Raw genomic sequence first — 17,619 nt, 5'->3', positions numbered from 1 at the left:
GTGGTTTCCAGTGCATCTTGTGGTTTGGCACATTGCCGCAGTGATATGTGTTCAGGCACTTCTCTGTAACCTGCAACCTTGTAAAGTATATTGTAATATACTTTACATTATATATTGTAAAGTACAATATATATTGTACTTTCTTGTCATATATGTAAAGCTACATACACAAAATGTGGTCCCTGCATTTAACCCCTCCCTGAGGAGCAGTGGGCAGCAACGCCGTAGCTGGAGCAGACACATTTTTAGTACCTGTTATATTGCTTCGTATTGCTGATCTGATGTGTTTGTGACACAATGCGATGCATCGGTTGGACAAAACAAATGATTATCACCTTAAATGCATTATTCCTGTAATTAGAAGAGCAGAGGATAAGAAGAATGTGACTTATCAGCCGAACAATCCCATGAGAGTTTGAATGACTGCTGCTGAAATAAACACGAATTCTAAAGCACTGAGACGGCCTCACAATAACAATAGCCGCTTAAATAGCCATGTGTTTTACGGTAATGTGCAGTTTTTTGACTGAAAACAATAACAACAGTGTGTGGATAGCAAAATAAATTTGCTTTGGTGGTCACTGATCCCCCTCATAAAAGAGCAAGACATGAAGTCAGCATCTATAGACACACCCACTCATGAATATGCATAAGTAGGCACCAAACAGCCCTGAGAACCTACAATGCAATCCTGCATTGAGACTATGTCAAGGTGTGTCAAGGTGTGTAAAGCAATATCAAATGGAATACTACATTTGTTAAAGGGTTCTCAATTTCATCCTCAAAGACAGAAATTAAATGGAAATCTTTTTGTTGGAGAAATAAATATGACAAGTAAATCATGCCCAAATAAATACATCAGGAATATTATTCAACCTCCAAATAGACCAGTTGCAACATCACACTGAAACTCACTCCATGGGGAAAAAACCTGGGGCAAGGCATGGCGGGTCGGCGAGAGTCTTGACATCTTCAATAAAATCAAAGAGGTCAACTTCAAAATTCTTCACAATATATATCCAGCAAAAAAAAAGCCCTGGAAAGATTTAAATTAGATATTAATTATAATTGCAAATTTTGCCAAAAAGAGATCGAAACAATTAGTCACCTGTTTTTTAACTGCACTTCTAGTAAAAACCTCTGGATCCACTTACAACAATTTATTTACAATAAATATATATAGATAAATAAAAAAGATATATGGCCGGCCTCCGGGAGAGAGACATCCTCTTTTACTTTGATAACCCCACCTTTCCTGAAGACCTCTCGCTTCTGATTCAAACTCTAATATTGATTGCTAAATACCACATACACAAAGCAAAATGGAGCCAAAACAAACCAAATCAACATCACTTTCAAAACAAAATAACCCAGTATTTTCACACAATTGAAACCACTGCAAACAATAAGGTCATAAATGTTTACAAAACATTCAAGAAATATATCAACACAGGCACCTAAGCCATCCCTTATGATTATTTTGTTTATTATTATTTTGTTGTCTGTTCCTTTTATTGTCTGTTCCTTTGTAGTTGTATGTTCATTTCTGTATTACATTGTGTTCTATTGTATTTAAATGAAGTTTTTTTTTTTTTAAATGCACACACGTGGTATTTGGAAGCTGTTGACAAAGTTTCGGGTCGAAGAGATACCGCGTCGGGAAGATATTCGCTCCACAAACACACACACGCATGCACGCACGCAGACCTTTCTTGCATTATAGTATAGATAGATAAATAGATAGTATATGATATACCGATAAAGATGGAAGATGGATAATTCTGTTGGCAGGTATCAACCAATCTCTTGTTTTTCTGATAAACATATATGCTTCCAACAGTAAAACTATCAATAACATAATTTTTTCAACAATAGAAAATAAGGTTAATCAATGGCTAACATTGTTTCCCACTGCTGAAATCTTATGGGAAGGAGATTTCAATACAGTATTCGATGGAAGTTTGAACAGATGGCCTCCCAAAACCAAACAGATGACAGAATTATAAAATATTTGCCACAGAATTAATTTGATTGACATTTGGAGACATAGACACCCACAGGAGAAGGTGTATACTTGGAGCACTAAGGACAGTTCCCTCCAATCCCTCATAGACTTTTGGTTAACGTCAGCAGAACTAGAAAATAAGGTTTAATCAAAATAGAACCCACAATACTGACAAATGGAAGAATTGGCTTATTTGCAGACTGAATTGGATGACATCTATGAGGAAAAAGCTTGAGGTGCCTTCATCAGATCCAGAAGAAAATGGCTTGAACTGGGGGAAAAGTGCACAAAATACTTTTTCAATTTAGAAAAAATAAACAATGAAATATCTTCCTTTAGCAAACTTAAAATTAATGATACTGTGTCTCACAATATTTAATGAGCTTTTATGAGAAGCTCTATCTGGCTGACCGCTTGAACCAAGATAATATGACATTATGTCTTCGAACTATACAACCAAATAGTAAGAGAATAGATGAAGCTTTCCAAATAACTTACAATCAAAAAATAAACATAACAGAGGTGCAAAAATGTATTAATGCCCTTAAGGTTAACAAAGCTCCAGAGAATTATGGGTTAATAGGGGAATAAATGCTTTACACAATCAATTGCTCCATTTTTAGTTGGACTGTTTGAAGATGATCTAGAAAAAGAGGAACTCCCTCACACTTTGAGACAAGGATTGATAAAACAAATCACAAAGCCAAAAAAAGATCAGTTGAGCATTGAAAGCTGGAAACCGATTAGTTTGTTAAATAATGATGCAAAGCTGTTCGCTCTCATCTTTGCCAAAAGATTAAAAACAGGACTAGTTGATATTATTGATGACAAACAATCTGGGTTCATGCCAAGAATGAACATGTTATTAACATTCGCCTGATATTAGATATGACATATTATAATGATTTTATATCAGATGAGAGTTTTATTTTATTTGTTGATTTTTATAAAGCATTTGACACCAGTTTATGTTTAAGGTAATTGAAAGTTTTGGCTTTGGGAATAGGTTTTTGAGGGCAATTAAAATACTTTATAAAGGAAGTAACAGCTCAGTGATGGGGGCAAACGCCCAGATTTAATATTACTCATGGAATCCGATACCCCACAAGTCCTGTTTTGTTCCTGCTGGTCACACAGGTTATGTCAACACATATTAAAAAATGCAACCTTCAGGGCATAAAGGCCTTAGGTAGAGAATTAAAATTAGCTCAATTAGCGAACGACAACAATTTTTCTGTCAATCAAAATGAACTTGGTAGAGCTGTGCAGTGCATTAAGGAATTTTCTCAGGTCTCTGGTTTGACAATGAATCTTAGCAAAACTGTTCCGTTCCCCCTTAAACATTGTGATCTAGTAAAATTGAGTGAGATCGCTACTAAAAAAACTGACATTCTTGGGTGTAATACTTGACAAAAATGAAAATAGGCGCTCGGGGGCAAACTTTAAGCCAATAATTCAACGAATAGAAAGAAAATTCAATATATGGTTAATGAGGGATCGTTGATATCCAAAACGAAATATCAAGATCTGTGTATTTGTCTCTAGCACTAGAAATGTCTCTCCAAGAAAATAGATCAAATATTATTTAATTTTATCTGTAAGAACAGGTGTCACTACCTAAAAAAAGATATTTTGTGTAACGCCAGGAGGGATGTATTAACCTTTGAAACATGAAACAATTATTTTAAAATTAACTGGTTGATTAACACATGTAGACAAAAGAACATCTTTTGGAACTCTTTCTCCACACATGTATTCAACTCGTTAGGCGGAATACAGTTTTTGTTGATATGTTCATTATAAAGTTGAAAAGCTCCCTGTAAAATTGTATTGTATTGTATTGGTTTATTTGAAAGGGGACAGTGCAATTTCATATAACCCATGAACAAACATGGTTAAAAAAAAGCCAGAATTAGCCAGAAGGCTATTTTTCATCTGTAGTCCCCTGGCCAAAAAACTTTCAAACTTCCACAAACAAGCTCTGCTGGCTTGGAAACTGATCTACAAACATAACTTCTCACCAACCAGCTGCTACATATGGAATAATGAAGACATCCTTTATAAAATGAATCACTGCTACATACGGCTTTGGACGGAGCATGGCATTTTATTAGTTAATCAACTTTTTAATGACCAAGGTCTTTTATTTTCTTATGAAGAATTTTTGTTAAAATTTTTGTTGCCAGTTACCCCAAATGCTTATGCTGTGATCTTTGATGCATTACCAAGGGGGTGCTGCAGCTTTTGAAGGGGACTGAAAGAAATACTGCTGTTTTAGAAAACTTTAAATGTGAGATTTTTGTTGGTGAAGTAGACATTACAAAAAAATCCTCTAATAGATATCTGAGAAGTTGTTTACGTTGCACAACTTTGCCTAGAGGGCAGATTTACTGGTCTGCACCACTTGAAGAGGTTAACTGGCATAAAGTGTAGTTGGCTGACAATAAATTATGTTTTAATAACAAGGTGAATATTACATCAAATATATCCTACAAAGGAAACACTTGTTTGTGTGATTTCTGTGAACTCGAAGAAGAAACATTTGCTCCCTTATTGTACATACAGTAGAACCTTTTGGAACAATGTCCAGCTTTATATACTGTACAAGAGAAAACCAGAACAATGATTAGTTTCCAGGAAAAAAAAACCTTTTCATTTATTTTGGTGACCAGATTGTAGGCAAAGATTTGTGTATTTTTATTTTTTATTTTTTTATTTTTTGGTCAGTTGATTTTGAGCTTTGGGAAATTCCATATCCATAAAAACAAAATGGGCCAAAACTAAACCAAACATTGCACTTTTTTTTTTTTTTTTTTTTTTAGAAAAGAACTGCTTCGTTATGCTTTCACAATGAAAGACATAAGGATTTTATTTTTTATTTTTATTTTTTATTGGACAAAAAATAGTGAATTACAATGACATATACAATAATAAAGTGCAGCAATATTCACAAACACGTACAGATACAAACGGGCATTTATGTGCTTAATAGAGCCAGAGAAATAGATTGAATGACATATATAATTAGAAAAAAAATAAAGAGAAAGGAGAGGAAATATAAATACATTAATAAAGATAAATAAAAAGCGATGGGGTGACAGGTAAACACTTAAAATTTTCAGACATATATGTATGTATTACATTATTCTGTTTCACAACTTTTTTGTTTGTCACATGTTTCATAGTATTAAAATATAAATACATTTAATTTTCAAAAAAATGTCCAATTTGTTCTTTTTTGCGGCCATTTAGCTTTATGGATGTGATATTTTGATAGCATGATAAGGGTCTGTACGAGAAGAGAAAGGTCTTGGATGAGTTTTTGAAGTAAAAGAGGATGTCGCTCTCCCGGAGGCAGATCGCATGACCTGTCTTATTGTAATTGAGTTGCTGTATGTACAGTAAGTCCAGAGGTTTTGGCTGTAGCTGCAGTGATAGAATAAATGTGTAATGGTCTCTTGTTCTAACTGGCAAAATTCACAGTGGTAGTCAATATCTAATTTGAATCTTTCAAGAGTTTTCGTTGCAGGATATACATTGTGGAGGATTTTGAAAGAAACTATATATGACTTTATTGTAAATGCAGAGCTTATCGCCACCCAGCCACGCCCAGCTCCAGAGCCGGAGTCCGACATTTCTATGGCATACAGCTGCGATTGGGGAAGAACTAGCCTGTGAACAGGGTACTTCAAGGTTCACATGTCAACATAACATTCCAACAACAGTGCTTCTGTGGTAGCTGGGTTTAATTGTGAAAATGTGTTCAAGCATTAAAACACTCAAATCTAATCAATTTAATTGACTTTACTGATGATTTTACTGATGATTTTAAATGTTCTTATTGATTTTAAACAATTGAATGTTTTATCATGTAAAGCACATTGAGTTGCCTTGAGTATGAAATGCGCTATACAAATAAATTTGCCTTGCCTTGCCTAGGTAAAAAGTATATTGCATTAAATGAATATCATATGAAGCAGTGAATACACCTCAGTAGCTTGTCCAGTTTTTGACTTACATTTTTTGGCATATTTATAGATAAGGATAAATAAACTGACCTACAAATTCCTTCAGCTTTTGACAATAAAGTTCTCCCATAGATAGAGGGATCTCCCATCAGCCACATAGTAAATTTATTTGCAACTTGGCTGATTATGGGGTCAAAAATTATATTGATCTGTTTGGTTATTATCTATAATAACTCTAAGATATGTAACCTTCTTCTGAACTGGAATATCATAGATTTTCAAAAGATCACTGTTTTTCAGTTGGAATAAGGCAGACTTACCCAAATTCAATCTCAACCTAGATACCTCTGAGAACTCATTAATACAATCTATTACTATACTTACATCTGTTTGATTATTAAGGAATATAGCTGTATCTTCAGCCAACTGTGATAATTTGAACTTTTTGTCAAAAGCATTGTTGCCCCTGAAAATAGTCATTTTCAGTGGCCATCATTTGTGCAACCAACAAAAAGATGTACGGACTGATAGGGCAACCCTGTTTTATTGCTCTTCCTAGATATCAAATCTGGGAGATGTTCCGTGGGATAAATTGATAGAGCTATTGCAACCATTATATAGTGTCGGGGGCGCACGGTGGATTAGTGGTTAGCACGTCCGCCTCACAGCAAGAAGGTCCTGGGTTCAAGCCCTGGGGTGGACTTGGGTCCTTTCTGTGTGAAGTTTGCATGTTCTCCACGTGCTGCGTGGGTTTCCTCCGGGTACTCCGACTTCCTCCCACAATCCAAAAACATGACTGTAAGGTTGATAGGAGTCTCTCAATTGCCCATAGGAGTGAATGAGAGAGTGAATGGTTGTCTGTCTGTGTTGCCCTGTGATGGACTGGCGCCCTGTCCAGGGTGTACCCCCGCCCAGCGCCCTATGAGAGCCGGAGATTGGCACCGGCAGACCCCCGCGACCCTGTTAAACGGGAATAAGTGGGTATGAAAATGGATGGATATAGTGTCGGGGTAACGTTAGTGAATTGGTCTCCAAAACAAAAAGTCACAGTTTTTAACATGAATTGGTGACTAAAGCCAACAAAGCTGCCAAAACATATGCTATTATGGATACATTTTGTGGAAGTGATCTGTAAAGTCATTTTATTTGATTATTACCTTGTGGTTTGCTGTACACTGTAGCCCCTGAAAGTCTATAAGTACGTATTGATTTAGGTCTATATGTAAGATTGCACAATAAAAAATAAAATGATAATAATAATGTGCATTTATCCTTTTTTTTTATTTTTTTTTTGGGGGGGTAAATTAACAGTTAAAAACTCCAGAAAAAAGTCACATATTTAAATGTGTACTATTAAAATATTTAACAAACGTCGTATGGTCGGTTTACATTCAAATACGTGCCAGCAGCTCTGTCGTAAAGAATGCGAGTGAAGGAAGTGACGTGTACACGCATGCGTTGAATGGATTTGAAGGATCCGGTGTAAGTACATACCAAACAGAAAATAAGATAAAAACCAAAATAAATCGGAATTCACTAAAAACATAAATTTATCTTTATTTTTAAATAGCAGGGTTTCAACCTTTTAAATAGTACACGAACTGCCGTAAAATAGGCCCACCGGATGTACACGCGTTTCGCGCATGCGTTGAAAGGATCTGAAAGGTTTCCGTCCGTAGCTTCAATACTGACACAAAGCTAAAAACAAAGCACTAGAGTTCGTTTAGGTCGCTTGTTTTTTCTGCTAAATTAAGCCTAAGCATCTAGCTCCTCACATCAACTGAGAACTGCACCATGGTTGGTGTCAAAGTTATCGGGAGTGACCCGGACTTCCAACCGGAGTTAGCCGCCGCCGGCTCCAGGCTCACAGTGGTGAAGTTTACAATGGCTGGGTAAGCAAGCGAAACAGACCACAAGTCAACGCTGCTGTGTATTCTTCACTCTATAGTAGTAGGTAACAGTTAGGTGCTGGCATTAACCTCAATGTTAATGTGTTTTAGGGTGAATATATATTTATAACCGGCCTCATATCTTCTGAAAAGTCGGGTTAGCATGCTATCGTTAGCTGGTGTTCGGTTTCTAATGGTGATCCTTATAAACGATGACTAACTTGTGACTGTCAGTGGTTTTTGACCAACACAGGCTCGTGTTCACCTGTAATCAATAATATTTTGATGGTTGTTTTAAATGATAATATAGGAAGGAATATCGTGTAAATGCATTTATTTTATGTGCTGTACTGTTCACTTCAGGCGACTGCAGATACTCTCCAGTAATTGTGATATCTTAAGTCATCCACGTACTAAAATTCAAAACCTTTTGATCTGAAGGGCAGAACAACGCTAACATCTAGTCTTAACAGACATCAATGCTTTTTATTTTCAACATTTACCGACATTACCTGCGACGTACTTAGGGGAGGGTCACCAGTTAAAATGGTCACCAGTTGAAGCACGACACTAACGCTAGCTCGTTAGCATTGTCGCTTACAATGACTTTGCAGATTTACATCAGCTGTGCTGTCAAAACCATTTAGAGTCCGTGTTCGACCATTTGATGACTTTATAAAGTTTAATGTTTACATCGGAAATGATACTCAAACTATGCAATACATTATGGTTTGATTCCTGATAATCGAGGCTCTTGTCATTGTAGAATTACAGAAGTGTCTTTGAGATATGTGCGATTGTAAATATTATTAAAACAATAATTTAATCGCAACTTGTTGAAATTCTACATGTTATGACTTATATCTACTATATGTATATTTCATATTTTCTCCTCTTTTGCTTACTTGAAATCAATCTGGGTTTCATGAGGCCCAGCAAAGAGTGAGTTATTACCTAAATATTAACAAAATAAACATCTAGGCTTTTTTTTTTAATGTAATCCGAAATCAATTTTGCAAGGAATGTAACATATTAATGTTTGTTTGTTAGTTTGTGTAAGTATCTTAAACATTTAGTCATTTTGAATGTATTTATGCAGTACAATAATGACTAACCAAGAGTGTCCTGTTATTAAATAAAATACAAAATGTGATCAAATGTATCAAGGGAGTCTGTTGAGTATAGTAGAAGTTATTGTTTGCCAGATTAAATCTTTACAGCACTGTTTGGGATGACTAGACTTTCCTGTTTATCTCCGTAGGTGTCGGCCATGTGTCAGAATAGCTCCGGCTTTCAACATGTTGAGTAACAAGTACCCACAGGTTGTCTTCCTCGAAGTGGACGTTCATGTCTGTCAGGTGTGTGATGCAAACTTTTATCACATCGGAGACCACACATCTGTGTGTTGTTTGAACAAAGGGGCCACATTATCAGCATTCATGTCATAATTTAAAATAAAAATAAAAATCTGAAATCTAAAAAATATGAGATTTCATTCAGGACACAACCAAGTAGTACATTTTCCTCTCATTTTGTGTTTTTGGAGTAATTTTTGTGCATTTTTGTCTTTGCTGTGTATATTTCTATAGGTGTTAGTTTTTGGAGTATTTTCGTGTATTCTTTTTTGCCCTTTTGTGTTTTTTCCTGTCATTTTTGTATGTTTTTTGGGGTCATTCCGAGAGTTTGTGGTGATGTTTATGTTTTTCTCAACTTTCGTGCATTTACTTTGGAGGCCATGCAAAATTCAATCTAATGTCGCATGTGGCCCCTGGGCCACCAGTTGCCCATGTTTGGTTTATAATTATTGTTAAAACTACAAATAAAATGATAATAACATTCATGCTTTTTTTTCCATTGTCCCAGGCAACGGCAGCAGCCAACAACATCTCAGCCACACCAACGTTCCTGTTCTTCAGGAACAGAGTCCGAGTGGATCAGTACCAGGGAGCAGATCCTGGAGGGCTGGAAGAGAAGATCAAACAGCACACAGAAAACGACCCAGGAAACAACGAGGACTCGGATATCCCTAAGGGATACGTAAGTGGCACAGCACTTTGTTACAGGGTGAGGCGATACAGTTTAAAATGTGACTGGAAAAAAATGGCAGTTTTTAGAAAAATTATGATCTTTTATGTTGTCTGTTGGATTTTTGAATTTATATATATATATATATATATATATATATATATAATTTATTTTATTTTTGTAATTAGATGGCTGTTTTCAGAAGCAGTGGTGAACCCTCACGTCTTAAAACAAAGTGCTCGTTCACTTGGTCGAGCAGAAGTTCATGAGTTTGTTCCCTCTGCTGTGGTTTCAGATGGACCTCATGCCATTTGTCAACAAAGCTGGCTGCGAATGCCTCAATGAGAGCGACGACTGTGGCTTTGACAGCTGCTTAATCAAAGACTCGTCTTACCTGGAATCTGACTGTGATGAACAGGTACATGATGTCCTTTTGTGTTCCGGTGTCCATTTCAAATTATTTCAAAGTAGGGCTGCTCGATGATAGAAAAAATAATAATCTCAATTATTTTAGTCATAGTTGAAATCACGACTATTGAAATGATTATTTGTCAACCAAAAAGTTATTTATTTTTTGTATAAAAAACTAAATATATTCTTTAAACATAAATAAAATCATTCAAACACTAAAATCAAGTATGTTCACTTTTGTACAAAACAAAACACTTCTTGCACATGATTTGTCTTTGCTCTAGGTCTCCATCATCAAACCCAAAGTGTTCCCATATCAGAGAATTTGACTTTCCACTTGTTTACCAAGTGTTTTTGCTACGTTTCTCTTGCCATGTTTCAAGACCACGAGAAACAACTTTTCTCGTGTTAGCCTGCAGGCTAGCTTTACCTTTGAGAGGGGCGGAGTGGAGGGGAGGAGCTTGCATAATGTATGGATTAAACCACTCAAAGTTAGTATTAATAACATATGTGTAAGGCTGTGCGATATAAAGAGTTTTTAATAACTATCTATATAATTTTTTAGGAGATGTAGTATAGGACTATATCATAATATCGATATAATTCATTAAAAGTTTTTTCCGTAGAGCCGCCAGTATGCCTTTTACTCCTCTATCTGTCCCTATTTACCCCGTCCCGCCTCTCTCTTGCTCTGTCCATCCGTCCACAGCCGAGACAAACCACACTGAAAACTTCAATGACTTGTGCTGTGCCTTATGAAAGTGGGGCAAGATTACTAAAGCAGTAGCCTACCATGTTGCTAAGGACATGGTCTCCATAATAAGAAAGTCTATGACATGCATAATACTCAGTAAAACACTGTGCGGGAGTGTGTGTGTGCGCACTGTAGAGATCCAGAGGTCTAGGCGGGTCGATAACATTGTAAATGGGATTCAAAACAACTCATTACCGTCACACTGCACATTTTTTTGTAAGCAGGGGAAGCTCAAACACTACTTATATGTTAATTCAGACGGGACGGTAACAGAATATAACATAAAACTCTGTCCATGCACTCAGTACAGAACAGGAAGTAGGCAGGTTTGACTCAACTCTGACTTCACGTTACCATGGCTCCGTTAAAGGGACAGTCCTCAGAAGGCGATCATTACAGCGCGTGTCTGCGCGTGCTAGTAGTGGCAACGGTTTATATATTATGTATCTGATAAATTCACAATTGTCAGTAATAATACATTTAATTGGTAGGTAATTGCAATAATTAAAAACTGTACAGCACTTTGGTCAGCTGAAGTTGTTTTTAAAATGTGCACAAATGCACGTAGTTTGTTTAATACATTTTGATATTGTTCTCTACACCTCTGTTAATAAAGGTGTTATTATAAGGGTTTGCCTCTGAAAAAAGAAACTAACAGGTACGCTATGCTATAATAGTTAGTGGAAACCCCAATTACATCACAGAGAAAACATTAATACATATTGAGTATTGCCATTCTGGTTCGATTGTATGCATCAAAGCATTATCTCATCATTTATTTTTATTATTTAATCATTTTTTTCTCGATTATGTAATTTTTGTAATCATTGGTTGTAATATTCAAAATCGTAAAATAATTTTGATTAATTGAGCAGCCCTACTTCAAAGAGCAGATCAGACAGGTTTATTCCTTTTTGATTGTGTAAATTTAGGCTGAGAGAATAAGTGACTAATAATTATTAATATTTGAGTAGCATCACTGTTATTTATAGTTCATTTTAAAGCCCAGGTACAGTTATTACAGGTTGAGGCTAGTTTTATATTTGAACTTGCAGACTGAACTGAATTACTCCTCTGGGACAATTCAAGTTGTTTGAAATAAATTGCTTTACTTCTGATTGTATTTTTTTGTGTGTCTGTTTGACATTAAGTTGTGCACATTCTGTTCTTGATTATATTTCCGTTTAGATCTGAACCCCCTAGGTCAGAGGCAGTGTTGGGCGGTAACGCTACTGCCCCAACGTCACTTTTGACAGTAACTAGTACTGTAACGCAATATATTTCTAAAGAAATAACGCCGTTACCGTTACAATATGGTGCGTTTGTCCGTTACTTTGCGAGTTGCAGTGTACTTCCTGTTTACAGTGGAGCTACATATTTTTGCGGGATGCCGTGCCAAACACGGTAAAACAGCGGAAGAAGAAGCATTGTCAGTGCGTTTCTGTTTACATCATGTGCGCCAATCATGGTGAGTCAATGCGAGAGCAGGACGAGCTTCTCAGAGTGGATATACGCACATTATTTTTGTCTCCAAAAGATGCATCAGTGAAGCTAAGCTAATGCTAACGGACTGTGACTGTTATCCAGGGACAGGTCAGCCAAATTATCGCACGGTATGTTGTTGTAACTATGCAGCCTGTCGATGCTGCTGAGTCATTGCTAACAGCAGCTCATTAGCCTGATATGTTTAGCATTGTGTAGCTGAGAAAAATGCTGTGAATTTGTTTTTCCACATTTATTTTCATAAGCATTTTCAACGGTAGAATGTGCACCTGGAATACGCACAGCTTACTTTACATTACTGTGCTAAGGCTGAAAAATTACTGTTTTAATTTTGGACACAAATGACCCAAAATAAATAATACATTCTTTAATTCTAAGTAACTCAAAAGTTACTTTTTCCAGTAACGCATTACTTTTTGGTGTGGGTAATCAAAATAGTAACTGAGTTACTTTGTTAATGAAGTAACTAGTATCGGTAACTAGTTACTTTTTTCAGTAACTAGCACAACACTGATCAGAGGTTCCTAAACTTTTTTGGGTCGACTTTGCAAATTTCCGGCGACCCCAGATATGCTTTTTTTCTCATACAATTAGTTTTTGATCAGTTTCATTAAAGTGTCTCACAAATACAAATTACTATATTTAATATTTGAACTAGAGATTTATATTTGATAAAGTCTAGGGTACATTTATTTCATATTTATTGTGTGTGATGTGTATTTGAAAAAAATAAAATTTAATGTAAAAGATTTAATTTTAATACATTTTTACCTAAGTGTATTTATTTATTTTACAATTACTAGACATTTCAGGCGACCCCACATGGGGTTCACCTCACACATTTCTGGTTCTTAATGTTCTAATTCTTTTGCTGCCTGTGTAACTATCAATGATTTTACATCATTATCTATTTACGTTGAAAAGATATACTTTTTTGCCGTCAAATGTTGTATTAAAATCCTGTATTGACACATATGCACTGAATAATACACATTATGGATATTAAAAGTACCAAATATTGGTTCCATTGAAAGCATCAGTTCCTGACACAATGTTGACCCAAAAAACCCAGTTTTGCCCATAAACAAAACACATTTTTTAGTTTTTGTTTACCATAAAAAGGTAAAAGTGATTCTAACATGTTGTCTTTTTTTAATTGTTTGTAGCTCTTAATAACGATCGCCTTCAACCAGCCTGTCAAATTGTTCTCCATGAAGCTCCAGTCTTCAGATTTAGGTGAGTTTTATTTTCTGGCGTCTAACATTTGTAGATAATGGAGGTAAAAACTTTTTTTTTTAATCTCCTCTGTTCCCCCTACTTTGTACCAGCCCAAGCCCCCAAAGTGGTCAAGTTGTTTATTAACCTCCCGCGGTCCATGAGCTTTGACGACGCAGAGCGCAGTGAAGCTACTCAGGCTCTGGAGCTGTCAGAGGACGACTACAAGGACGACAGCCTGATTCCTCTGCGCTACGTAAAGTTTCAGAACGTACAGAGTGTTACGGTGAGACTCTTTCAGAATTACTCATCCTCCCTGACCACCTGGGGGCCCCACAGATGCCTTTTAATGAGGCCTAAAAACCTAATGAAAGCATTCTGCTAAATGTGTTTTTTAGGTTTTTCTTTCATTGTCAATGACATTTTAAAATTGTGCTGCTGTCCTTTATTATTATTATCTGCTTTGTAGCACTTTGAGATTGTTTACATTTTAAAGAGCAATACAAATAAAAAACAATTATTATTGTTAAAGTTCCTAAAAATGCTCCACCCTCAATCACAATATGCAAAATGGATCAAAGAAAATACTCATTCTTTGAATTTAATCAATGAAAGTTTATAGCAAAAAATAAAGTAGAAATTATTGGTCATAATATTGAACAGTCTTTTACCTTATAAAGTCTTATTCACAAGCTAAATAATACTAAACAAAGCTGGCAATTTAAAGATAATGGGAAACACAATTATTTAATTCCCTTATAACTCAGAAATTAATGAAAAGATTAATTTTAATTTGAAAAATAAACAATAACATTTTTGCCATATATTGTGATGTAAATAGTAGGGCTGCCAACTTTGGTTGTTTAGTCGATTAATTGGTCGATGCCATCGTGGTCGACCAAGATTTTCATTGATTGACCAGCAATAGCATCAGTTTCAATACTGTTTAAAAAAAATGCAATGCACTTATATAGGCGATAAGGATTAAATATTAAATATAATTTATTTATTGCCTAAATATGATTCTCTGTCCAGCAACAGCTCTGAGTGAGTGCTACGCTGCAAAAAAGAAAAAGTGTTGTGCTTCAGCTGTCAGTGTGCTGTCCTCAGAGCAGAGAGGGAACAAATGAAGACAGGCTTGAAGCACAAACATACTATTGAATCAATCCTTTTTCTGCACAAGAACATGGATTATCCTTATATTTGATATGTGGATTATGTAAATAGATCCACTGCGGTCTCTGGCGCCGCGAGGCGCACTGCACTGATCTGATGTTGACATTAATAGTTTCTTAATAAAAGGAGGCTTACCACTCAAACTAACGTAAATATGTCATTTGTATGAGGAAAAATAAGTGTTAATTGTCGGTTTCAGGTCGGGCTCTGATATAAATACCTAATGATTGTCGGACCTGTAGGTTTCACTTTTGTTTTGTCAGGTTCTGGTTAAAGCTTGAATAAGGTTCATATCATAAATTGTTTAAAAGCAAATCTACACCACAAAATTCCAAAACAAAATATTTGTCTCTCTTTTTCTTTCTCGTTGTCCTCCTCTGTACTTGATTATTCATTCTCTGTTTTTTTATGTTTTTGGTCGAGTAATCGCTACGTTTGCCATAGTTTTAGTCGACCAACCATTTCCTTGGTTGACTACAGCCCTAGAAAAAAGAAATGTAATTAAAACTAAAAGCTTCAAGAGCTTTTACATTTCTTGCGTGACAGAGTGAGTGGCTTTCTTTGTGTTTTTCCCATTTCCAAAATATTGTATTGTATCGTCATCCTGAGCCCATTATCGTCTATCGTATCACATCGTGAAGTTGATAAAAAAGAAATTATTTCGGATACGATGCCGATCAGCCCGGATCATGTACTTTTATTACTAGTTTTGTAGTGTGGAATGTTAGAAAAGGCTTGTTTAAGTGATATTATTCAGTCAGAGAACAGTAGGTATAAGAAAAACTCGCCCATTTCTTATTAACCAAATACATTTTACCTTTAAATATAAATATTTTCTACAATTAAAAAAATAATAATAATAATAATAGAATACTCTGAAAAATAACTTGTATAAATTCAATAAAAACACATGTTTTGGTGTGCTTATATTGGAGATAGAATCTGGTTTTTTTTCTTTTCTTTTTACTGCTGGTATCAGGCAGGTATTCAATATCAATATAGGATTGGGACACGCTTATCTAATATTTATTGTCCCACTGTTAGTGAATTTTTTTAAGTTTTGAAAAGCTGGGCTGGATATGGTAACGTAAGTTACTTTTAGCAAAACAGAAACAACAGGTTTGCTCCCAACTGAAGATCAAATTACTCTGGTCACTGAGGCAGTTGTGACGTATGAACTTTGAGTGTAAGCAGACTTCAAGCCATCTGAGTAGATCACTGCTAACTCATTAGCTTTGGAAGCTACCACTGAACATGCTGTTTGCTAAAATAATGGCAGTTAAACACCAATCTTTCCTCTTCACTGATCTTTGTTAGAATTATCAAAATGGATTTTGCACCCTGGACAGATTCCCATTCCACCACATAATAATGTGTTAACCTTACATTCATAACACTGTTTCCCTCTTGCTCCTCCAGTTGTTTGTGAAGTCAAACCAAGGAGACGAGGAGACGACAAAAATCAACTACCTGACATTCATTGGAACTCCTGTGCAGGCCACAAACATGAACGACTTCAAACGGGTATGAAGGAACATCCTGCCTGTTTTTCTGTTCACCTGGGTTTCACATGGGAATTATAATGAAGCATTATCTTCTTGTTTTATCCACTTCAGATCTCAGGAAAGCGAGGGGAGAGTCACTGAGCAGGAAGACAAAGGAAAGGCAGCAGAACCAAACGGGGAGCTTCCCTCTGCCAAAGCTGCCACACACACACAGGCTGTGGACATCTTCCAACCATAAAGAAAACCTTCACTGTGGACATGGGCTCTATACATCATTTGTATTGTAATTCTGATCATGTCATTGTAAATAAAAATTAGTCCTTTTTCAAAGGCATGTGTGTTACATCAGATTTCTTAAAAGAACTTGTGATGATGTGGAAACACTTTGAAACATCATCATATTTGATGCAGGCATTTCTCACACCTCAGTATAATAATAATCAGGCATTAAAGGGATCCTCCATTGTTTTTACAAATGTGTCCCAAAATGTTTCAAATGTACTTGATTTGAATATTTGCTCTTAAGAGAATGCCTTAGGTACAAACATATTAGTTATCCCAGTTAAAGATGCTGAAGGCCGCCGTCTTCAAAGGGATGCAAAGCTTTCAGGGTATTCTAACTTTCCCTTTGCAGTGCAGCTCATTGTGGCTTTGTATCATATAATATTTTCCTTTTCCTCTGGTAAAAGTTTAAGAAAAAGCCTCTGCCATGTCAACATATTTTAAAATCAAATTTCCAGTAGTGCTTTATTTCATCCAACACGTTATTCATTTTGTCTAATCAGATCAACTATTTTATTTCTTATGTAAAGGTTATGAAAAAACATCAGGTTGGCCATTTGAGTATTTATTCTTCTGACTTGTTGTTCTGACTTTAATTTTCTAAATGTGCATGTTGCGACTTGCCTAACCTACTTTACGTTCTTATATATTGTATGAAAAGGTGGAGGTAGAAATGCTTCATGATGGCAATAGAGTTCACTACTGATTGGCCAATTTTGAAAAGCATAATTGAGAATTCTCAGCAAAGCCACAAGTAAATTTTACTCTGCGTCTGCAAACAGAAATTAAATTTAGTTTGCCAGGTGTGTGTTGAACAACACCGCCTTGGAGTACAAAAGCAGATGAAGTTACTGACATAGAGGTACTACTGTTATTTTACTGCTCA

At 35.8% G+C, this 17,619-nt stretch overlaps 1 protein-coding gene across 1 annotated transcript; it reads left to right on the top strand.

The window, feature by feature from the left end:
* Positions 1–7,592: 7,592 nt before the first annotated feature.
* Positions 7,593–16,781, top strand: txnl1 (thioredoxin-like 1). The gene is made up of 8 exons (XM_028463573.1): positions 7,593–7,865; positions 9,124–9,220; positions 9,726–9,899; positions 10,183–10,305; positions 13,722–13,791; positions 13,884–14,056; positions 16,366–16,470; positions 16,563–16,781. The coding sequence occupies exons 1-8, from the start codon at positions 7,768–7,770 to the stop codon at positions 16,590–16,592; spliced, it is 870 nt and encodes a 289-aa protein (XP_028319374.1). The 5' UTR covers positions 7,593–7,767; the 3' UTR covers positions 16,593–16,781.
* Positions 16,782–17,619: the final 838 nt, after the last annotated feature.

The sequence above is a fragment of the Gouania willdenowi genome, chromosome 12 (genome assembly GCF_900634775.1).
Source record: "Gouania willdenowi chromosome 12, fGouWil2.1, whole genome shotgun sequence".
Lineage (NCBI taxonomy): Eukaryota > Metazoa > Chordata > Actinopteri > Blenniiformes > Gobiesocidae > Gouania > Gouania willdenowi.
This window is presented reverse-complemented; position numbering and strand designations above follow the sequence as displayed.